Source organism: Artemia sp. Qi Xiang Cuo, chromosome 16, assembly GCF_049724085.1.
Source record: "Artemia sp. Qi Xiang Cuo chromosome 16, ASM4972408v1, whole genome shotgun sequence".
NCBI classification, from domain to species: Eukaryota; Metazoa; Arthropoda; class Branchiopoda; order Anostraca; family Artemiidae; genus Artemia; species Artemia sp. Qi Xiang Cuo.
Window position 1 is genome coordinate 43,552,856 of NC_142809.1, and position 26,045 is coordinate 43,578,900.

At 32.7% G+C, this 26,045-nt stretch overlaps 1 protein-coding gene across 2 annotated transcripts in view; it reads left to right on the top strand.

Moving 5' to 3' along the window:
• Window positions 1-18,081, top strand: part of fwe (calcium channel flower) — a 39,414-nt gene extending 21,333 nt beyond the window's left edge. The window contains exons 4-5 of one of the 2 annotated variants that reach the window (XM_089102030.1): window positions 6,947-7,054; window positions 17,759-18,081. In XM_089102030.1, the coding sequence (XP_088958156.1) occupies window positions 6,947-7,054; window positions 17,759-17,852 (202 nt within the window). In that variant the 3' untranslated portion in view covers window positions 17,853-18,081. Of the gene's footprint in view, window positions 1-6,946; window positions 7,055-11,682; window positions 14,828-17,758 lie in introns of those variants that run through there. The other variant, XM_089102032.1, reaches the window with a different exon arrangement.
• Window positions 18,082-26,045: the final 7,964 nt, after the last annotated feature.

The window sequence follows — 26,045 nt, forward strand, 5'->3', positions numbered from 1 at the left end:
CTCACGGAAATGACAAAGGGTTTTATGACAAAAGAAATGACAAGGAGACAATTCTTTGTTGATTTGGTATGCTCTATTAAAGCTTTTATAAAGGTTGCAGTATTTTAGACCTTATTAAGATGGGAGTTTAATGTATTTATTTTTGTTTGTTCGTCTTTTTCTTTATTTATTGGTTTTAATTTAAATTTAATGTTTTTCCCGTTGATAAAGTCACATCTTAATATCAATAAAGTCACATCACAAATAAATAAAACTCACATCTTAATAACCTCCAAAATGCTGCAATGACCGTAAAAGCTTAAATAAAGCACACGGGAATGACGAAGGGTTTTTTGACTAAAGAAATGACAAGGAGACAATGCTTTCATTTCTGTATGCTCTATTAAAGCTTTTATAAAGATTGCAGTATTTTAGACCTTATTAAGATGGGAGTTTAATTTATTTATTTTTGTTTGTTCGTCTTTTTCTTTATTTATTGCTTTTAGTTTGAATTTAATGTTTTTCACATGGATAAAGTCCAATCTTAATATCAATAATGTCACATCACATCACAAATAAATAAAACTCACATCTTAATAACCTCCAAAATGCTGAAATGACGGTAAAAGCTTTAATAAAGCTCGCGGAAATGACAAAGTGTTTTATGACAAAAGAAAACAATCCTTTGTTATTTCTGTATGCTCTATTAAAGCTATATAAAGATTGCAGTATTTTAGACCCTATTAAGAAGGGAGTTTAATGTATTTATTTTTGTTTGTTCGTTTTTTTCTTTATTTATTGCTTTTAATTTAAATTTAATGTTTTTCACGTTGATTAAGTCATATCTTAAATCAATAAAGTCAGATCACACCACAAATAAATAAAACTCTCATCTTAATAGCCTCCAAAATGCTGCAATGACTGTAAAACCTTAAATAAAGCTCACGGAAATGACAAAGGGTTTTATGACAAAAGAAATGACAAGGAGACAATCCTTTGATATTTCTGTATGCTCTATTAAAGCTTTTATAAAGATTGCAGTATTTTAGACCTTATTAAGATGGGAGTTTAATGTATTTTTTTTTTCGTTATTTGAAGCTTATTTGAAGCGTTATTTGAAACTTTTTCTTTATTTGAAGCTTTTAATTTAAATTGAATATTTTTCACGTTGATATTGTCACATCTTAATACCAATAAAGTCACATCACATCACAAATAAATAAAACTCACATCTTAATAACCTCCAAAATGCTGCAATGACTGTAAAAGGTTTAATAAAGCTCACGGAAATGACAAAGGGTTTTATGACAGAAGAAATGACAAGGAGACAATCCCTTGTTATTTTTGTATGCTCTATTAAAGCTTTTATAAAGATTGCAGTATTTTAGACCTTATTAAGATGGGAGTTTAATTAATTTATTTTTTATTTGTTCGTCTTTTTCTTTATTTATTGCTTTTGATTTAAATTTTATATTTTTCACGTTAATAAAGTCACATCTTAATATCAATAAAGTCACATCACATAACAAATAAATAAAACTCACATCTTAATAACCTCCAAAGTGCTGCAATGACTACAAAAGCTTAAATAAAGCACACGAGAATGACAAAGGGTTTTTTGACAAAAGAAATGACAAGGAGACAATCCTTTGTCATTTCTGTATGCTCTATTAAAGCTTTTATAAAGATTGCAGTATTTTAGACCTTGTTAAGCTGGGAGTTTATTTTATTTATTTTTTGTTTGTTTGTCTTTTTCTTTATTTATTCCTTTTAATTTAAATTTAATGTTTTTCACGTTGATAAAGTCACATCTTAATATCAATAAAGTCACATCACATCACAAATAAATAAAACTCACATCTTAATAACCTCCAAAGTGCTGCAATGACTATAAAAGCCTAAATAAAGCACACGGGTATGACAAAGGGTTTTTTGACAAAAGAAATGACAAGGAGACAATCCTTTGTCATTTCTGTATGCTCTATTAAAGCTTTTATAGCGATTACAATATTTTAGACCTTATTAAGATGGGAGTTTAATTTATTTACTTTTGTTTTTTCGTCTTTTTCTTTATTTATTGCTTTTAATTTACGTTGATAAAGTCAAATCTTAATATCAATAAAATCACATCACATCACAAATAAATAAAACTCACATCTTAATAACCTCCAAATTGCTGAAATGACTATAAAAGCCTAAATAAAGCACACGGGTATGACAAAGGGTATTTTGATAAAAGAAATGACAAGGAGACAATCCTTTATCATTTCTGTATGCTTTATTAAAGCTTTTATAAAGATTGCAGTATTTTAGACCTTATTAAGATGGGAGTTTAATTTATTTATTTTTCTTTGTTCGTCTTTTTCTTTATTTATTGCTTTTAATTAAAATTATATATTTTTCACGTTAATAAATTCACATCTTAATACCAATAAAGTCACATTACATCACAAATAAATAAAACTCACATCTTAATAACCTCCAAAGTGCTGCAATGACTATAAAAGCTTAAATAAAGCACACGGGAATGACAAAGGGTTTTTTGACAAAAGAAATGACAAGGAGACAATCCTTTGTCATTTCTGTATGCTCTATTAAAGCTTTTATAAAGATTGCAGTATTTTAGACCTTATAAAGATGGGAGTTTAATTTATTTATTTTTTGTTTGTTCGTCTTTTTCTTTATTTATTCCTTTTAATTTAAATTTAATGTTTTTCACGTTGATAAAGTCACATCTTAATATCAATAAAGTCACATCACATCACAAATAAATAAAACTCACATCTTAATAGCCTCGAAAATGCTGCAATGACTGTAAAACCTTAAATAAAGCTCACGGAAATGACAAAGGGTTTTATGACAAAAGAAATGACAAGGAGACAATCCTTTGTTATTTCTGTATGCTCTATTAAAGCTTTTATAAAGATTGCAGTATTTTAGACCTTATTAAGATGGGAGTTTAATTTATTTATTTTTTATTTGTTCGTCTTTTTCTTTATTTATTGCTTTTAATGTAAATTTTATATTTTTCACGTTAATAAAGTCACATCTTAATATCAATAAAGTCACATCACATAACAAATAAATAAAACTCACATCTTAATAACTTCCAAAGTGTTGCAATGACTACAAAAGCTTAAATAAAGCACACGAGAATGACAAAGGGTTTTTTGACAAAAGAAATGACAAGGAGACAATCCTTTGTCCTTTCTGTATGCTCTATTAAAGCTTTTATAAAGATTGCAGTATTTTAGACCTTGTTAAGATGGGAGTTTATTTTATTTATTTTTTGTTTGTTCGTCTTTTTCTTTATTTATTGCTTTTAATTTAAATTTAATGTTTTTCACGTTGATAAAGTCACATCTTAATATCAATAAAGTCACATCACATCACAAATAAATAAAACTCACATCTTAATAACCTCCAAAGTGCTGCAATGACTATAAAAGCCTAAATAAAGCACACGGGTATGACAAAGGGTTTTTTGACAAAAGAAATGACAAGGAGACAATCCTTTGTCATTTCTGTATGCTCTATTAAAGCTTTTATAACGATTACAGTATTTTAGACCTTATTAAGATGGGAGTTTAATTTATTTACTTTTGTTTTTTCGTCTTTTTCTTTATTTATTGCTTTTAATTTACGTTGATAAAGTCAAATCTTAATATCAATAAAATCACATCACAAATAAATAAAACTCACATCTTAATAACCTCCAAATTGCTGAAATGACTATAAAAGCCTAAATAAAGCACACGGGTATGACAAAGGGTATTTTGACAAAAGAAATGACAAGGAGACAATCCTTTATCATTTCTGTATGCTCTATTAAAGCTTTTATAAAGATTGCAGTATTCTAGACCTTATTAAGATTGGAGTTTAATTTATTTATTTTTGTTTGTTCGTCTTTTTCTTTATTTATTGCTTTTAATTTAAATTATATATTTTTCACGTTAATAAAGTCACATCTTAATACCAATAAAGTCACATTACATCACAAATAAATAAAACTCACATCTTAATAACCTCCAAAGTGCTGCAATGACTATAAAAGCTTAAATAAAGCACACGGGAATGACAAAGGGTTTTTTGACAAAAGAAATGACAAGGAGACAATCCTTTGTCATTTCTGTATGCTCTATTAAAGCTTTTATAAAGATTGCAGTATTTTAGACCTTATAAAGATGGGAGTTTAATTTATTTATTTTTTGTTTGTTCGTCTTTTTCTTTATTTATTCCTTTTAATTTAAATTTAATGTTTTTCACGTTGATTAAGTCACATCTTAATATCAATAAAGTCACATCACATCACAAATAAATAAAACTCACATCTTAATAACCTCCAAAGTGCTGAAATGACTATAAAAGCCTAAATAAAGCACACGGGTATGACAAAGGGTATTTTGACAAAAGAAATGACAAGGAGACAATCCTTTATCATTTCTGTATGCTCTATTAAAGCTTTTATAAAGATTGCAGTATTCTAGACCTTATTAAGATTGGAGTTTAATTTATTTATTTTTGTTTGTTCGTCTTTTTCTTTATTTATTGCTTTTAATTTAAATTTTATATTTTCCACGTTAATAAATTCACATCTTAATAACATTCAAAGTTCTGCAATGATTATAAAAGCTTAAATAAAGCACACGGGAATGACAAAGGGTTTTATGACAAAAGAAATGACAAGGAGACAATCCTTTGTCATTCTCTATGCTCTATTAAAGCTTTATAGTGATTGCAGTATTTTAGACCTTATTAACATGTGAGTTTAATTTTTGTTTGTTTGTCTTTTTCTTTATTTGTTGCTTTTAATTTAAATTTAATGTTTTTCACGTTGATAAAGACCCCCGGAAATGGAGTCAAAATATTCGGATTGTTTTTTTGTTCTGCTGTTTTATTTAAATTATACACGTTTTTCTCTCTTAAATTCTGTAAAAAGGGAAAGCAATTTGGTCTAAGAAATTATTTACTGCTGCCTAGCCATAGAAATTATATTGTGCCCTAATTAAAACGTCAGCACTTTTCGTTTAGTTATACTATTCCACTTTTTTGTTTTCACTGTTGTTGACGGCCTAAGAAAGAATTAAGCTTTAAGCTTTTTGCAATTTTTTGTGGACTATGGAGTGTTTGAAAAGGATCATTAAAAAATGCTTAATCATGTTTTTTTTTCAAATTTGTTCCAAAAAAGGAGGACAATGCCTTCAATTTGCGAAGTGAGATTATGTAACATCATATCGATTACTCGGGGGTTAGTCTTAGTTCAATGGTATGAGAAACAAATGGGTTGGGTATGTTCTATTTTTATCAGAATGACCAGGGAGCTGACTCCTCACTTGACCTTGTGTGAAGTTGTTTACTGAAATTTATCTTCTTCAGTAGCGATTCCCCAGATACTTAAAGCCTAAAATAATATCTATCGTTCCAAAATAGGTTTGCAAATAACTCGCGTTTCTAGCTTTAGTAGTTTGACTATATATTCCGTTCCATTGTTTCTCTCAGTGGATATCACCCGAATAAGCAATTAAACTGCAAATACTAGAAATATGAAATTTTCTGTTTCTCTTTTATCCAATATCCGTTGGTTGTCCAATTTTTTTTAGCTCTTTTAAATTGTTTTTGTTACTGGATATGTTTTCCGAAAAACCGATAAGCATTGTTATTACGAGAAAACACATCGCTGGGAGGGGGGGGAGGCAGACTGGAAACATTATTTATAAATGAAAAAGGCAGTGTCGTCTCAGAGAGTATGTACGACCTTGTTCAGCAACAGACCTTGTCCCCCCCCCCCCCTAAAGTAAGTAACCTAGTGCAACCATCAGACTAGAAAATTTTGGAATCACAGGTAACGAATTGGCGGATAAAACAACTAAGACTGGGGCATCAACGACTTGTTATGGACTGGAACCTTTCTTTTCTCTCTTTAAGAGTTGTTGAAAAGCAGCTTTAAGGAGTTGGATCTCTCAGGGGGGGGGGGGATTGGCAGAGAAAGGCGAGATGTAAAGAAACAAAGGAAATGATTCCAAAGTTTAACCCTTTACTACCCTTACCCTTTTTACCTTTTACCCTTTAACCCTTAAGTAAAAAATGTTAAACAAAGTTTATTATCTTTTTTACTTAAGGGTCTGAACCCCGAATGGTCATTAAAGGTATTACAAAAACTGGGAATTTTCGGAGTCATCGCATTCGAATTGGAAGAGCTGGCTCCTCGATTTTCCAAATTGGGGAGCCTGATAGCCATAGAAACAAGAGGGCATCTAATAGGTTAATGTCCAGCCAGGATTAGGTACCGGCAGGGAACATCCCATAATTTGGATGTTATGTGGGAAAATATTGTTGTGGGGGCCATGTTTTGATAGCTGGCAAGATATTTGATGAAGATTGTAAAATCTGCCCTAGTTCCCAAACAGGTTTTTCTAGGGGGAGGAAGGGCCTTGAAGCAATGGGTTCTTATGGCCGGAGTTTTGGCTCAATTTGGTGACTGCATCCATAATAATAATAATAAACTTATTGTAACCGTGGGAAATCATGATTTTTTTTTATTTGTTTGAAATAAAATCTAAGATCTTTTGGGATTCCTGCTCCAATAATAAATCAATAATTCATCGTTATTATTTGATTTGCCTTAAATACGTATGATTAAATATCTTTGTTTTCTGATTTTATTTTATGTGTTATCTATTTCAAACTTAGGCAGTTCCGAAAATTTGATTGTCTCTGTACTAACTACGGTCGAGAATTAGTATGCTATGATTTGTTTTATAATTATATTTAGTTATTGTTAATTTTAATATTTGGGCTAAATTCTTTTTTAATTTCACAGATTTATTTTGATTCGCTAGTTCAGCAAGGATTCGCTGACTGTTATGTTTAATTATGTTTTCACATCCCATGTTACACGTTAAACTTTAAACACGTTACACGTTAATGATAAGTACGTTAAACATGTTAAATTTTATTTGCCTTTTAGACTTGCACTTCCTGGCATATCTATGTGCCCGAGTGTTTCAACATTCCTTGGCAGTGTTGCAATGGTTGCAGCTGGAGCTGTGTATGCTATGCTCTCTTTAGGAAAAAAGTAAGTCGCTATTAACTATACAGGGCAAGGGTCTATCCATGATTTTTCTCGAGGGGGTATTTGGTTTGGGACGAGGGCCAGTGGCGTGACTCTGTAAGCTCAGCCAGAGTCGACCCAGCTCTAAATGGATACCTCGAGAAATTAGGGAAGGTAAACAGGAAGGGTTTGCCAAAGCACAGGATGGTTGGCCCCAAACCCCCCATTGCACTTCCGAAAAGGAGATCAGCACCGCCGGTAGGGACCGTAAAGTGCAATGCCGTATATATATATATATATATATATATATATATATATATATATATATATATATATATATATATATATATATATATATATATATATATATATATATATATATATATATATATATATATATACATATATATATATATATATATATATATATATATATATATATATATATATATATATATATATATATATATATATATATATATATATATATAACGTTGTGCATTTTTTGCATATATTTATTTGCACATTTTGCATATATTTATATGTAGGCTACGTCGTGCACGCATTAATGTTAAAACATTGTGCGTTTTTGTATATATTCATCTTTCAGAGAGAGGTTGATGATTTCTATATTTTTGTGAATGGGATCCGAGTCTATCTCGAGGTTTATTTTGACATATATACTGGGATCGTAAAAACGCCAAGATCAATTTAAATTCAAAAAAGCTTATTGCTTGAATTTTAATTGAATTTAATTATCTAAAATCTAGTTGGTTTTATATCTAGTTGGCAAAATAGTAAATTTAATCCTTTCAGCTAATATCATTTTTTATAAACTATCCAGGAAGAGATTTTTTGTAGAAGGCTGGGTCTTACAGGTGACTTAATAACAAAATCGCTGGAGTGGTTATATGAAAGAATGGATTTTTGGCTACTGGAGGTTTTTCTTTAATTTTTTTTTTATTCCCGAAGGCAATCAGACCAGTGGTGATTTTCAGAGATTTGAATAAAAATATATTTTAATTTGAGCTGAGCTGATAAAAGCTAAAAAAAATAAAATAAGTAAATTCAACTTGTTTATTTTTTTAAATATTTTTTTTTAATTTTAAATTACTGACAGTTTAAATTATCAGATAAAGAAGACAGCGACCTATAACAAGCTTCTCGTATTCTGTCTAAATTTATTTTTCACTCTCGGTTTTGAAGGTTTATTTGCACTTTTTTCAGTTTATTAGAAATTTATGAAAATAGTCGGACATAAATTTTTAAGTAAATAAGCGTGTCTTAGCAGCAAATTAACCTAATTCTGTCAGAACTTAGCTTTACACTCGCCTTTGAATATGTTTTTTTTTATAGAGACAATGAATTTTCTTGGAGGGCATGGGTTTTCTTATTTTGTTACAAATTTGTTGAAAATTTCTTTTTCTTCAAATGACTCGTCTGCAGTGGTTTTAGACCCGTATTCTTGTTCTTCTATATTTTCTACTAAAAAAGGGCGAATAGCCTACTTCGAGATGCAGCAAAAATGCTTATAATTTACTGAAGATAAGGAATCAAGATCCGTCTTGGTGCTGTTACCCAGAAATATCTTAACTAATCTTTTGTTGTAAAATCAGATAAAGAGCTATTGGCTTAAATTTCTGTTTTTGCCTATCTATTTAATATGAAAATTATAATTCCAAGTACAGGGTTATTAATCTTGATAACACAAATACACACTCAACCGTCAATAGATGACTTTTCCTAAAGAATTACAGACTTAGCAGCGAGATATATTCAATTCTAATCGCGCAATTCTTTGGGTGAAGGTTTTGGAAAAGTATCCCTTGTTTATTAACAAACTAAACAGGGGCGTAATTTGATATGGGGCATGGGGGGGGGCAGCTGACCCTCCCAGACCTCGGTTCGCCTCCACACCCCAGTTTGCTCCCCAGCTGAAATTTAGTTTCTTCCAAAATCTTGTCAAAACTAAGATAAACCTGCATAATTCAAGCATCAACAGAAACAAATCAGTTTTTCTTAGTAGGCAACGTAATTACCATTATAGTACTATAAAGTACTTGTATAGTACTAAATAGTACCTTTATGGTACCAAATGGCTTATTTTTTGGTTAAAAAACCTGACGTTAGTTGAGAATTTTTAAAGCTATCCAGTCGTATATTTTTTACTAACTAACTATTTTTTTTACATTACTAACTACTGTAACTACGCCTCAATGCTTTGTAATCGTTCGACTGTCCGTATATCAAACATTAAGCTGTATAAATGTGCTCCCGCTTTCTGAGACTATAATGTTAGAAATATTAAGATAGCTAGGCCACTTCTTACGGATGAAGGATTATAGGTTGCCAAAGATTTTACTGTTTGACCATCTATCTAGGGCCAAACGAAAAGTAGGTCATTCCTGGGGGGGGGGGGGGAGAGGCCCCAAGTAAAGATTTAAATGAAATCGTACGGGAGGGGTAAAGAGCAAAGCCTTGGCTAGATCATAGTGTAGGAGTAGCGTGCTCCGCTATGTTGGCCTCGAATGGTATTGTTGCTGTAGTGAGTTATTAATAGTTGTAAAAGCAGCAAAATATCTAATCTTATATTTAATAAACCAAGGGATAATGGCCCTCTAAGACCCAATGCTTTTGTTGAATGAAATTTTGTATTCTAGTGATTCATTAGCGCTCTACATTTTATTTATCGTTATGACTTTCATTTAATAATCTTTTAATTGCTTATGAAGCTTAACGAGAATAAGATTACCTTAAGAAGAAAATTGCTAGGAAAGAAAGGAAGAAAAGAAGAAAAGATCTATCTTTGGACTGGGTAGTGTGCAAGAAGTTACAATTGAATTAAAACTATTAATAATGGGTAGAATTTTTTAATGAGACATTGAAAAATAAAAACTTTTAAATACAAAAATAATAATTAAAGTCTGAATATTTGGGCTTCACATCCAGAAGCATTTACTAACGAAAAAAACCCAAAAAAGTATAAAAAACAACAACAAACGCTATGCAGAAAACAAAAAGAAGAAACGAAACAACACATTTAAACAACCAAATTATTTATTCAAAAATTTATGCAAGGGGTATTTTCCTACCTCTTTCACTTGGGACAGCTACAACTCATTATTTTTCGCGATTAGGGTATCTGGGGTATTTATTTTTCGATTAGGGTATCTATTTTTTTCACAGTTAAAGAACCTGCAAACCAGGATTAGAATATTGGAAGCTACACTGATGACAGTGGTCAAATATGGCTCTGAAGCATGGACTCGCCAAAAACCGGATGAATATTTGCTAGATGTTATCCAGTTCTGAGTACCCGGCTGATCTGGCTCAATCCCGTTTTCTAGGGTTATAATAAAAGAAAGGTTGAGATGGACAGGGCACGTTCTGCGGATGAAGGATGACAGATTTCCGAAGATTGTCCTTTTCGGCCAACTGTCTAGGGCTAAACGGAAAGCAGGTCGTCCTCGTCTGGGGTGGGAGGATGCAATAAAGAAAGGTTTAAATAAATGGGAACATCCTGGAAGGGTGTAAAGGGGGAGGCGTTGAATTGATTGTGATGGAGGAGGAGCGTGTGTAGCTGTGCTGGCCTCAGGCGGCTTGATGCTGCGGTGAGTTTTTAGTAGTAGTAGTAGTAGATTTTGGTACTGGACGCAAGGACACATGTGTTTTGTCAAAAACTAGTATCTAGTATTTGTCAAGTTTTTGAGAAAATTGCGAAATAGTTTTTTTTTTCATTTTTGGGATGGGATTGGGAGAAATGCATAACGATAAAGTATTTTGTCATTAGGCATAAGGAAGTACGTTTTTTCCCGCCTTTTGCCAATCCGTTTCCTGTACAATGTAGAGGTAGGTCTTGTTAATCGTAGCTTTTGTCCGTGATAGGTTTTGACTGTAGAAAACCCGTGAAATCTGTTCTTATCCCTGTCGACACGATAGGTCGTATCTGAGAAAGTATAGCTGTTAGAAAGAACTGACTCAACCATTGGATTTGCCGTGTCAAGATTAGGAGAGGTCCATCCTTATCTCAAAGTCGAATTTTTGGGTAAATACTGGCTTTTGACAGTGGACACAGCTGAGGGGCTAGAAGGGAGTGGAGGAAAATTTTGAGCTAAAATAGCCTTACTCATGTCTTCTGTAGGCTGCACCCAGTCTATCCTACTTTCTGAATTCGGTTGTCCATAATTAAATTATCTTGTTTACTAAACTTCTATTAAACATAAGTTGCAAGTCCTTGTTATGTGATGTGCTTAATGCTGCAAAGCTTGAACTTGTAATTGAGAGGGAGGTACAGACTCTTCTGCCGCACTTGGCTCTCAGGAGTTGCCAAAGGACCTTCTGTCATTGACGAGTAGGAAGTGCGAGATAAACATTTTGAATATGGCTGAATTACTTCTACTATTACTAACATCTTACTGCAGCACTAAATCCCCTGAGGCCAACGCCTGTGCACACGCTCTGTCTCCTCCCCAATATATTTACACTTTTTACTCCTCCCATGATTTCCTTTAAACTTTTCCTTACAACCTCTTCCCCCCTCATTTAGGGACGACATGCTTTTCATTTGGCCCCAGATTTATGAATTAGAATAAGAGTATTTCCCTTTTATTTTCTTGTAATTAACTGCATGTTTTTTTTTGTTTGTGCTGCAGAGCGGACAGGGAGGAAATGAGAGGAAACGCGCAAAATTTGAATCCTGAAAGCAATCAAACTGCACTGTTAGTTGAAGGAAATGATGCTTGGAGCACAAATTGATTTTTTGAAATATTTAGATATTGTTGTTTGTTATTTTGTTTAGAGTTCAGTTCTCATCTGACAGCCCCCCTTTCTTTTATTTATGAATGTTAATTATCAGAGAGATTTCGGAGAAACCAATTTTCATTCTCGGAATTCGGGACAACTCCAAAAAATTTGGACACAATGGAAACGGTTACTATAAAATGTCATAGCTGAAAAGGTACAAACAAAACTTTGGAAAGTATTTTGTCTCGGAACTACTGTTTTGCAGTGAATACGTTATGAAACTAATGGGCCGAACATGAGTTTCTCTTAAAATTAGGTATTTTCTATCTAAATTAGACAGGAGAATCTCAGAGCCACCTATCTATATAGAAAGAGATAGCACTTGCATAATTCATGTAATTTGGGGAAATGCATGAAATAATTTCTACTAGTGTAATTTATGAATTCCTGCTCTCGCTATTAAAAAATTAGGCTTAATTTATAATAGATAAGCCGAAACTCTCATACATTACTCCGGAATCTTTGTCACGATTTATTAGATGCTTTTGGTGTCACATCTCGAATTTCTTTACTTGACATCATTTTGCCACGGACTAGCTCGTGGGTTAACTTATGGGACTTAGAATGCATTACACAGATCAAGTTAGAGTCTTTTATACTGGGGAAAGGATACACTTCCTTCAAAAAGACATTTTAGTATGTTCTCCGTGTGGACTTTCAAGGGCTTTTCCAAGAAGGACACCCCCCCCCCCCAAGGAATATCCTCAACCCGATTTTACCATTTAGTCCATTTTTGGTAGATTTCGCTGACACTATTCCACAAGTTGATATTAGGCTTTCATAATACCTTAACTGGGTGGCATCTCTTCCTTTCTTAGATTTATAGCGAATTATTGACATATTTCACAACTTCTAAAATAGTTGTCATGGATGGTTTCGTTGAAATCATCATTACTACAGGTCATGGTTTATTGAAATATACTTTTTGTGCTTAGAAGGAGTGATTTAGTCTGGGAATCCTCTACTAGAAAAACTTTATTTTACTTTGACACAATTTTAAGCAAAACTCATCTTGATTAGGTACGATAGATGGCTTCATTGAAATGCAAATTTCCCCCAAAAAATATTCATCTTTTTTGTTTAATAAGGCAGTGCTTACAGATGCACAAAGACAAATTTTTAAGGGGGGGGCGAGGAGATAACAAAAATTGTATCTATTGGCCTTCATTTTCCGATTTATCTGATGGGTGAAATATCCTTAGGATTTTTTTTTGTAAATTTTTGTTAATTTGTTAACTAAATAAAAGAAAAAAATGAAGGATGTACAGTGAACAGATTCTGAAATATCTTCTTGACACATGAATGAAAATTGAACAGTGTGAACTGGGCTTTAAATTTACGTTGTGCTTTGTTTTTCCTCTTTTTAGATTTGCAGGCAGTCTGAAAAATTGTCAACATATTTAGAATGCAATGATTTTTGCTTTTCAAAGAAACAGTAAATATAAAAACAAATTTCTCATGTGTGCTCATGAGAAATATTTAGTAATAATGATATCAGTCCTAAATTGTATAAGCGGTGGTAATTTGACCTGTCAAACAAATCCGATGTGCTATCTACTTTTTGCCACCTGGTCTTCATTATGGCTTGTTGCGTGATTCGCGGTACACTTTGGATAAATAAAAGTTCAATAGGGATAAACCCTTTTATTAGACAGTGAAAACAGTTATAAAATCTCTGGGTATTTCAGTCACATACACAGTGATCGTCATCAGTGGATAGACTCAGCTGATGACATTGACTGGCAAGTACTGCGCATGGCATGCTTCTGCCATTCCACATCTTCTCGTATCATGCACGGCACACTCCTACCTTATGTGACACATACCACTTGGTGCGCGCGATTTTTAAGTGGGGAAATCGGTTTATAGATTTGTAGCACAACGTTATTTTGATTCAGCAGTAAATATGGAGCAGTATTGAACTAAATGTGTTGTAAATTTTGGTGTTGTGTGATTGTATGTTCATGTGCTGTTTGTAAGTTTGGTAGTATGGTGCACCTGTGTAAATGTGACCCATTGAAAATAAATCGATTATGCCATTGCTTTATTTTCGTAGAAAGAATAACACAAATGTTTTAATAATTTTTAATTCAGCAAGCACTATATTGGCAAACGCTTTACAGTTATAAACGCTTTTAGAATGAGAACTGATTTTGATATGTCTTTTTTTAATTCTTTTTTCCTTTTCTTCATTCTATATTCTTCTCATCTTAATAACTTCTACATACTGAATTGAAGTCTCTCTCTCTAGTTCTGTGGTGTTGTGTTGTAGGTTTTCTCTTTATTGTCAATAACTTGACATTTTTCTCTTTCAGACTTTTCCTCTTTTTTCCTTCTTTATTTATTCATTTTAATAACACATGCTGAATTGAGCTCTCTAGTTCTGTGCTGTTGTGTAGTAAGGTGTTTTCTTTATTGTCAATATCCTAACTTCGCAATTATTCAGAGATATATTATTGTTTTCTTTTTCCATTCTAATTCTTTTCTTATTTTTAAAGAAGAAAATGGAAATAATTATTGCATAGGAGATAATTTTTGGCTAAGCGATAAAAGAATTAGGGAAGAAAAGAGTGAGCAAGGATAGCGAATAATTTATAAGTGCAAGATCCAGGATTTGTAGATTAAAAACATGAATACTGGTATTCCAGTATGCAACATCACATAAATAAATTTAAGGGGGGGGGTCTATGTATTTCTACAATAAATGTGTAACTGAATGCAGCTCTCAAGATTCCTTGTTTATTTTTAGTGGAAAGATGCATTTACAGTTTAATAATGGATAAAAAGGTTAATTAATTGCTGTTCAAAAAAAAAATATTTCAATTTTTAATCTTTACTTTACATGGCTATAATGATTTAAGCAAAGATTTTCCAAAGAGAATAAAGATAGCAAAGCCCAGTGCATGAGCTGGATCAGCCCTTAAAATCATTCTACACAGGCCTCAAAGCTTACGACAGTTAACAATGATTTAATGGCCAAGCATGTCCGTTGGATTTTTTTTTTCGAAGCGGGGGGAGGGGGGGGCAATAAAAAATATTCTGGAGGGGGAGGGCAACTTGATATTTTGAATAAGAAGTGGCCAAAAATTCAAGGAAATACGGTTTTTCAGGGGGGAAGGGGTGGGCCCTGAACGTCCCCGCCTGGGTACATCCTGTTTGTGGCATATATCGTTAAAACTAAAATGATTGCTGACTCCAGTAGACTTAGATGTGGGGAAAATTTCAGACGTCTAGCGTTCTTTTATATATGCGGACCTTTTAATTTAACGTAGGGTAAAATCGCTGAAGCGATACGTAATCTGAGTTCTGAGTTCTTTATTTAACAGTAAAAATCATAATTTAACATCAGGCATTTAACAAAATTTTTAATAAAATCAGGCATTTAACAATGCATAATTAAAGGCATAAAAATGCTTTAATCAGGCGACAACTGTTCATTGGCAAGGTTTACATTTTATGTGCAAGTTTTTTGGGTGATTTTTTTTAGATTCCTACCGTTATAATTGTTTAATGTAAGACGGCATTTTTGCAGTATTTCGACAGATGAGATACAGATTTACCGACGTACTAAATTATTTTGTTGGAACTTGCTTTGCTTTGTTTTTCAGATTAAAAAATACATTGAAAAGATTTCAGAGATATGCAAAAAAAACTATTACGCAAGTTTACATCATTCTCTAATTCCATAATTGTGGGTTTGAGAATCAATAGATTGTGCAATTTATAGCTGTGATCCATGAACCACATGAATCACAGGGAGCATCAACCTTAAAGTGACATGCAATAAACTAAATTGCAAATTGTTTTGATGCAACAAAATTAACCTAAAACAAAAGAAAAATATGAAATTTCAATTTGTGTGCAGTGGAATGAAAAAAATTCAAAAAAAGATTTTTAAATGTCCATTGCCGTACTTATAATTTGTGATTTATCTCATTTAGTCTAAGACCTCCGAAGCCTAAAAACGCTGAGAATCACTGAACCGATTAGACTGATCGTCAAAATATACATACTTCTAAACAGACAACGCTGCTTAGGATCAAAACGTCGTATTTCTTTTTTTGGAAATGTCTAGGACTTTCACAATGAGATTTTACTAATTTCGAGGTTAAGCTAGTGCTAATCTCAGCCAATCAGAATTTTTCATTTAATTTTTCAGCCAATATGAAAACTCTATGAAACATCTGATTTGCTCAAATTAGCGCTTGCTAAATTCCTGTAAAAGTAAAATCTGGGTGTGAATGTTCCTTTAATGGAATAGAGTCAGACTGCAGTCTTGATAACTTAGAATTATCTATGGTTCAGTTGAGGTTCACCATGGGACAGGACAGCTGCTAATTCTAGATATTTACTTAAAAGTTAAGTATAATCTGGAGCTTCATAATATGCTATCAAATTTGTTTTCGTTATTATTGCCGTTACGTGTGCTTTTTGCATTGAAAGACAATACAACTATCAGACAGAATGATGTATTAGGCTTTTGTCGTTAAGGCAAACTTGCTTGCACAGTTTGATACTGCCTATTATTTTTACTATTTTAGCACAGAGGACTAAAGAGATCAGTTTCCAATAAATATAAAACATTAATTTAAAATGCGCCTTAATGTCTTTGGCTCTGCTTTTGTGACTCATAGCTGTTGTCAATCATTTTGTTTGTGAACCAGTCTAATCTACACGTTTTAAAATTCGGACATCCCGACCTTCTAAATCTGATTTGATTATTTGTATGAAATTTTGCACCAATCAAAGGGTCGAAAAGTGTTCGAGTCACAAGATTTTATGCGATTGACCTCTCTGGCCCTCTTTGATAATAATACTAATGGATGTATCAGACAGGGACAACAGATTCTATACGCGTATTTTGCATTTTGTGATGGCTACTTTTTCCTCTTCTGCTTTAAGTAGTATAGCTTTGCTCTGTTGGAAATCTGTAAGTGTTACTGATCCGTACCGTTTTGCACAAAGGTGTCCAGACTACTTCTTTAAATGTTGTTTAAGTTATATTAAAGCTATTTTAAATTAAAATTGAATTAATATTTAAATTAAAAATTATTTAGTCCTTATTTAAATTATCATTATTATTCAAATCTTACTGGAGAACAAGATAAATGTTATGCAGGTAGCAGAAACAGTTTTGTTTTCCATATTATGAATAAATAACTTGTCAATAATAAGGTTACAGAATAAAAATTTGAATGAAAATTGAATTGTGATTTAATTCAGAGGTTTTACAAGTAACAGTAAAAATAAGTGACAGTGCCATATGTAAATAGTGGTGATAAGGATAAGGGGACTTTGGTAATTATTGAGTATAGGTGTGCTAAAGTAGAATGTTCTTAGTTATACTCTATCTAGATTGCTAGCTACCGCTGCAACCCGGAAAGTAAGTTTATAATCATTTATTACTCACTGAAAATAAAATATAAACAAAACAGTGGACTACGATAAAGGAAGAAAACAAGTATATAGTAAAAGAAATTAACATACCAAAGTGTGATGTTAACAATAAAACACTACCACAGACAAAAAAATAAACGGAAAATAAATAAAAAGCTAAATTCGTGCTTTAATAACCTCCGTTAGATGCAACTATTGATTTATTTTTTGACGTTATATTGTGTAGCAACTTTGTTCTTCAGTTCCATTTTTTGCTTCTCTTTGATGTTGAAATTAGTGAATTCTCATTGATGAAGAAATCAATGTACAACACTGAGATGTTAACACTAATTACACGTCACAGAAAAAAAAGAGCTAAATCGTTCTGTCGGATGCGCCATTAAGTATTTTTTTTTTTTTTTATTATGTAGCAACTTTATCCTTCAGTTTTATCTTTGGCCTTACTCTTTCAGCCTTGCCCTTTATTTTCTTCCTTGCCCTTTCATTTTCCATGCATGGCTTTTAAATTTCTCTTTTTTTCGTTTGTAGGGCCAGTCCAACTGAAATGCGAGCTAATGCCGTGGCAGCAGATAAACCAAATTTGGTGGCAAATATGGAATTCCCCAGCCAACAAGTTCCATAGACTATTAATTTTATTAGATACCATATTTAATTGTTTGAAAGTTTAAATGTAACCAGTTTAGTAAAGATGTAAAATCTGTGCTTTGTAAGCTTTTTGGTGCCGAAAGCTTTCAAAATTGGATTTTTTAGATAGGAGTAAGTCATAATAACTGAAATCCTTAATTATTGAATTCCTTTGCTGTGTTGACATTTATGTATTCCATTTTTTTTAATTAAAATTAACATCGGTACATTATTGAATTAATTGTTTGATCGAAATTAATATTGGTATATATTTTTTTGAATTAATTTAGTTTTTAATGCACCCTTAAAAACTTGCAAACCAGGCGGTTTCAGTTTTAGCCCATTTGTTGTTTTTGTTTAAGCAAAATTAATAACAGTAATTAGTATCGCAATCTCGGCCCCTAAATGTAACGAAAATTACCTAAATGTAACGAAAATAAAATATATTGGAGAATTTTGTTGCCCCGTAGACAATCTTGTGACCCCAGATGGCCATGACCCTGTATTCAGGAAATACTGAACTAGAAAATTATATCTGGCTTTCAGATAAAGGAAAGTATATTCGATAAATAATGCGTGGTTTTGTAAAGTGTGAATGGTGAAGCAGGGTTAAAACTAACCATATTCTATGCATACCCATCGTTCTCAAAGTGTTCGGTACCTTCCCCCATCAATTTTGTCATTGCCTTTCAGAGTGAAAAATCGTTTTCTTTATTGTATGAAGAGTATAACGACACCCTGTGCTTTGATTCAGTAACATCTCAATTATCGTTCATCTAAGCTACATTATTGGGCCAAAGAGGCGATGGCTCTTTTTTTTTTTTTTTTTTTTTTTTTTTTTTTTTTTTTGAGGAGAGGTTGTATCAGACAAAATTTTTGGGGTTTAAAAATTTGGGGCAACAAACCCTCACGTATTTTCAGCAGTCTGTGTGTCTGAAGTTCTAACATCACACTTTTGTCTCGTGTGACATGACACTGGTTAGTGATAAACAATCAACCGGCTACGCAATGATCGCTTTCAGCATGCAAAATCACATACATATGGGGGGGGGGGGTGCATTTCATATAGTGAAAAAGAAAGATCATTAGCTAATCAAAATTTCTTTTGATTTTGGGCAATATACTTGTTCATCTTATCTTAAGGATGATTAATCAGCGAATTGGAGATACAGATGCTTGAATATAAATGGCGTTAGTTGGGGGGGGGGGAAGGTATTGAAAAATACCTTTTTTCAGTTTTTTTTGGAAAACTGAAAAAACGACAAATTTCCCCCCGTCCCCAGGTTTTGAAAAATAAAATTTTCCATTCCCCTTTAAATTTTCGTGCTATAACGCCATGATAAAGGTTGTCTAGGGAAGTATTTTCATTCATAGGGTTATTGAGCAGCAAAACCTCCATTAAAGTTAATTAAGTAAAAACAACCTTGAAATTAATTGTCTAGTTTTAATATTTGGCAGCTTTATAAAAGATTCCATGTCACATCTTTAAAAAGGGAGAAGCGCATTGGCTATCAAACGGCGTACTAGGGTTTTGTTGGTGAGCGGAGGAAGGACTATGGGGGGGGGGGTGGGTAATTACGGGCGGTTAAGTTCCTTTCAAGCTATGTTACGAAAAGCTCAGGCTTTTGCAAAAAAAAAAACTTGTCTGAATACAGCTCCATCACTGGTAAAAAAAAATGAGGCAAAAAGGTTGATGGTAATGACCAGTCTTCGAAAAAAAGGTTTAAAACAAATAATTTTTGTGTTTCCTAGTGGACTTAAGTAAACAAATTTTATTACAAGTCGAATAAGGCCATATAACACATCATTGTATAATACACATCACAATATCATGACATAAATTTTAATCATCTCTCCCCCTTCCCCATCCTCCCAAAATAGCTAACATAAAAATTGCAATAAAACACGAACTTAAATTACTGCCCTTTCTTAACTACTTCATTAACATATTCAAAAACTTCAAGCATTTTCTACTTTAAGTCGTCTGCGGGATGCGCGGGAACTCCAGGGCATCACCCTAAAAAAAAAAAAAAATCTTAACCGAGGAAGCTGCTAGCAACCTGCTAGAATGTGTGCCACATCCTCAGCTCCTAAATTGCATCTGGGGCAAGAATAATCCGCATCTGAGGCAAGCCTTTCTTTTTCAAATATCTTTTCTCTTATTTTTTAATGGTAAATAATTCGGTCGAATATGAAATCCATCAAGAAAATTAGGACATTTTCCTATTTTGTTCAGTATTGTTTTTTTTCTGATTCTAATTGCAAAAATAACTCCAAAATAAAAAAAAAAATCGATTTTGATTTATTTTCTTTTGACAGCTGTATTAAAGACTAAGCGAAACTATGTGCGAGAAGTGTTACCAATTGATAAAAAGAATAAAAATATGGTTGTTTCGCATATCTAACTTGGTACATTTTTTCTTCTGGAAGGATTAGACAATAGACCAATAATTTTTCGTTCAGAAAAGCGGACTATAATAAATATTTTAGTTTAGTTTTGTTTTTCGTTGTAATTTTCTGAAGAATTGTGATGCTTGCTACCTGCCAATTTCTGTAAAACTACCCTTGAAAGTTACGTTTTGGAAACGTTTTCAGTTTCTCGGGTCACACTACTTGCTCACAGCTGGGGGCATTTTCCCCTAGGAAAGTTTTGTCTAAGAATAAACTCATCTTGTGCGGTTCCCTTATCAGATAAAATTGTCTGATATTCCCTCCTCATCTCTCAGACCTATGAGCTACTAGGGTTGGTATCGAGAACATTATTTTCATGGATCAATCCATGCTAAAGTAAACATCAACGCCATCAAGTATAATGAGTATAACTGGAAAAAAGAAAAAAAACGAGAAATTGCTACAAAAATATATATAATAGTGTAGAAATTCATAAGGAACATTAAATTTACAAGGAATGTTTCCAGAAATACAAATATCGAAAAGAGTTGTAAATAATTTAGCAGTTTTTTTTTTACCATTTTGACTAAGTCAAGAATAAAATATAATTAAGCACGGTTTCCGTTATAAAACGTAGGCAATCGCAGCTGTGGTCGAAATAAAAAAAAAATACATATTTAGACCAACGTTTTCAGTTGTTCTGGCGTGTGGGGGATGCTTAAGACTAGTATAAGGGCCTTCCCAGACATTCATTGGTGGGTCATGGACACTACGTGCACCCTTCAGCTGACTACGCTTTAGAGCCTCAATTTTGAAAAAAACACATTTTTCATATGAACAATGTCACGTTTAAATTCATTTAAAGAAAAAAAAAGATACATGATAGTATTGATATATATATATATATATATATATATATATATATATATATATATATATATATATATATATATATATATATATATATATATATATATATATATATATATATATATATATATATATATATATATATATATATATATATATATATATATATATATATATATATATATATATATATATATATATATATATATATATATGTATGTATGTATGTATATATATAGAAAGAGACAAATAAGAAAAAACGTAATGAGAAAATAAAAACAGCTACGTGATCTTTAAGCTGACGATAAATTGTTTGAAATAATACCCAATATATCTGAAGTTCTACTTGGGAGTTTTTTGTGCTAGAGATTTCGGAAACATCAATTGATAATTGTTCTATTACATCGGTACTCAAAAACATTGACCTGCAGCATGGAGTGTATCAGACTTGGCTTTGCATTAACGTAACTTCATTTCAAAGATATTTAGAATGTTAGACTGAGGATTGGAAAATCATTTAATTTGAATCTTTTGACTTACAGGATCTAAAAGTATACTGTTCGTTTTGCTTCATTACCTATTTACTCTCAATTGTAATTGAACAAGTTGTGTATCTTATAGACCGTCTTAATTTTCTTTGTGTCATAGTTGTTGATTAAAAACGAATGAATTACGAAGCTTGATGTTGTAACTGTTTCACTGTTTGATAATAGGATTTGTTTGATGTTTGCTATTCTATGTTTCATAATATAAGGCAAAATAACCTTTGTTGCATAAAGGAAAACCCTTGATTTATGAAATTATGAGAAGCGTGGTTTGCTATTATACTGTCTAGTTGTGTTTTTGAATGTGAGTCATTCCAAGATAAATAAAATGCTGTGGAATTTCTAAATGACTTGTCTTTTAGAACAGTTTTTTTTGGCTACCTAATCTTTTCTCTGCTATTTGTGTCAAGAATCTTGAGAGGAATCATCTTTTTTTCCTGTTATCAACCTAATTTTAGTTTTTTTGCTACCTAATCTTTTCTCTGCTACTAATTTGTCTCTGTAACCTTGGGAGGAATCATCTCTTTTTGTCCAACTAATTTAATCAGAAGATTATATTTGAAACTTTGTGCTGTAAATGGTGTTGGAATTTCTAAATGATTTGGTCGTTTGGAATAGTTTTTTTGCACCTAATCTTTTCTCTGTTATTTGTGTCTCCAGAATCTTGGGAATCATCTTATTTTCCGGTTATATAATTAATTTAATCAGAATTCTATTGAGATTTTTTTTTTTACCGTCTTCGAAGCAATACTCTTCTTTTTATTATGAAAAATATACAGGTTACAAAGGTCCAGTAAAGAAACTAAATGTTTTTTTTAATCAAAAACCCATCACTCCAGTTCCTCATCACTCCTAAGCCACTATGTTATTTTTAAATAATAATAATATCAAAATAAAAATATTTTTCCCCCTTGTATCCGTCGTAGGTCTATTCATATCTGAAAACCGAGATTTTTCTTTGGTTGTTTCAAAATTACGATTTTTTAGGGGGCAGCAATTTTCGTCAGTGTTGTCACGTTGAATCGTGAGAATAAATAAGGAAAGCTAATTAATTAAACTTGCGACGCTTTTCGTCCAGTAAAAATTCTAAATTCTAAGGAATTCTCAAATCCCAAAATTTCTCAGAATCTCTCAAAATTTCTCAGAATTCCAAAATTCAGACCGTTGATTCCTAAAGACAACTACACCTTCAAAGAAGAGCTATACCTTCTTAAGTTGTTTGGTGACAAATGTTTTTAGTTCATTTTTATTAAATTTTTTACCCACGTTTCTATTTTTCTAAATTTGGAGCCCGTTATCACAAAAACTGCATAACTTTCCAGTTGAGGTTTTTTAATTAGAAATTGAAAGAGTCAACGACCTGCACAAGCAATAAGAAGCCTATTACCTCCAAATCATTATGTTTTTATGGCTGTAAATATTAAACTACATTGGGGAGGCAACTCACAACTACTAAGTTTTGTTTGGTAATAAAATAAGACTAAACAATATACATAAATATATACACATGAAAAAAAAAACTTTTTTCAGCTAAATCTTCTGGCCATGAACTTACAGACACAATTTGTTGAAGAGGCGTGCCAGGAATAAAAAATCCTTCAAAAATGTTTATAATTATGAACTAACTACACAACCAATCTTGATAATTCAAGTCAATACATACATTGTTCCGTAATAACCGTAATAAAATAATAAAATAAAAATCCAAAAACTCCACAATACTCCTCCACACACTTCAAGCAGCCATTAAGAAAAAATAATAATAAAACTCATAATTAGACTCAGGGGCATAATTTGCTATGAGGCAGGGAGGGGGGAACTGTCTACTCCAGACCACACTCAGCCCCCCTCAGCCGAAATTTAGCTTCTGCAAAAAGTCGTGACAAAACAGATTAGCCTTCATAATTTAAGCATCCAGAGGAACAAGTCAGTTTTTTTAGTATATATTTGCCCTTATGGTGCAATATGGCTCATTTTTCATTTTTAACTGTCATTTTCACTTGATTTGAAAAAACTGGCTCCAATTTGCCCCCCCCCCCTCCCAGGATTTCTACGAAATTATGCTACTGATTAGAATACATTTGTTTCCATAATAAAGAACTGGATTAGGAAGAGGTTATTCAGTCCAGAAAAGATTACCAAAACAAACAAAGAAGAGAGAAATTTTCGTTAATCAAATTCCGTTAACAACACTGTATTGGTTTAACGGGCTATAATTTCCGGGATGCAGTGCTGTTCGTTGTGATAGTTCTGACTAAGAAAATTCATGAAAGGATCACCTCGACGCTACTGTGAGGCTAAGCACCCAGAGTTTTCCTTCCGAGGATAAGGACGGAAGAAGGAGCTTATGATGGAGCAGATATTCAAAACCATCTCACAACACTGGAGCAGCTTTAGCGTTTTATACCCTGTTAAAAAGCCGCCTAAAATGACGACAGATTTAAAGGGGATGTGCTTCCACTCTGCCAGAAAAGTGTACATATCCACGGTGGTGTTGTGGGAAACAACAAAACTACTAAATCCATTATGTTCAAGCCACATACACTAGGCAAACTTTGAATATTTACTCAATTAATTTTTAGGTTAATTATAAAAAAGGTTAAAATAAAGCTGTCGAGGCTCCTAAATTTAGATTCTTGTACACTTCAAAACGTCTTAACGTGAATATTCTAAATCAGTGATTCCCAACGAGGGGAACATGCCCCACCGGTGGGACACGACAATATTTTGGTGGGTCATGGACACTACGTGCACCCTTCAGCTGACTACGCTTTAGATTCTCAATTTTGAAAAAAAAAACATTTTTCATATGAAAAATGTCACGTTTAAATTCATTTAAAGAAAAAAAAAGATACATGATAGTATTGTAATGATACTATACATTGTATAAAAGGTGTTGTGATCAATCAATATTTTTCACTAGTTATATGCTTAGAGGACCCCCCCCCCCCCGAAAAATACCAAGCTGGTTGCCTTTTAGTGGGACCAATTCACAAAAGTGTAAGGGAGGAGGACAAAGATTTTTTTCTATTCTCTAATGAAGATACGAACAACAGAACAAGATTGAGCAAACATACTTTAAACAAGGGGTAGCGGCAACTTCACTGTTTGGATAAATCGTCGACTGATCTTTCCAAATCCAGCGCCTCCTCTTTTTCAACAGCCATGATGAGAATACTGAGTCTCTCACTTCCCATTTTCGATCGCAGATAATCCTTCACACGCCCCTAATACCAAAAAGAATTGTTCATTACTGGCATGGTCACAGGTAAAGTAGTAACTAGCTTCATCAGTTTTAGTACTACAGAGTAGGCAATTGAGACTTGGGAGGTCGGAAAAAATTTCAATAGCTTGGAGTAGATCCATTTTAAAAGTGTCACATTTTGAAAGATGCAACTTTGCAACGGAAAGTTGGGATTCTAGAGCATAGTCATCAACATCAGAATCACTTGAGCCATGACACATGACCCTTTCGACTTTTGAAAATTTGAGAACATCAGAACTTGAAGGGTAGAAGGCTGATAAAGCGTCGAGCAGAGTCGTATTTTGAATGAGACGTCGGTTCATCTGCCTCGTAAAACGGTCACCTCGAAGTACAGAAATTTACCAGAGTCTGATTTAACTGGCTGACTCATGTTTCGTTTACAGGTTGTTGAATTTAACAGTCTTTGGGAGTCTTTGAGCTTGACCTCTCTTGTTTTGAGCACTAGTTTTGGATTTTGGAGACTTTGATTCCTGGACATGTTGCATAGCCGAGAATGCGGTTATGTTTTTGCTGAAGTTTTTATTTGTAATCATTTCTCAGCTTTTAGAGTGTCTTATATGTCCGTGAAGTCAGGGCAAGTGCCTTATAAATCAGTCAACTTTCTGTGTGAAGTTGTTTTGACAAACAATTTACAGTGAGTAACGATTATTCCATTATATGCAAAGTTGAGATAGAAGAGGCCGAGTTGATTTTTTGTTGTCGTTTTGCTTCACACGCTGCTTCACCGTCAGAACTATAAGAGACTGTGGCTAGCACAGCAACAATACAATCAAATCTGGCTATCAACTTGGAAATAGAGCGGCATACGTCAGGCCAGCAACTTTGGATGGTCTTCTCAATCTTCAAGACTTTTTGCCCGCTAATATACTGGGATTCTACAAATATTTCATGTCAAGTGTTGCTGCATGATATATATACGTCAATTATTGGCACTATGCAAAAAAATTCCAAAATTTCGCTGATATTTTTCAGGCAATCAGTCGAAACCAATTGTAATCTGTGGGTGTGACAAAAAAAAAAAAAAAAAAAAAAAAAAAAAAAAAAAAAAAAAAAAAAAATGCATGAGGCACTTTCTCCCTAATTTTTGCTTGAACCCCGTTAGATTCCCCACTCGTAACAA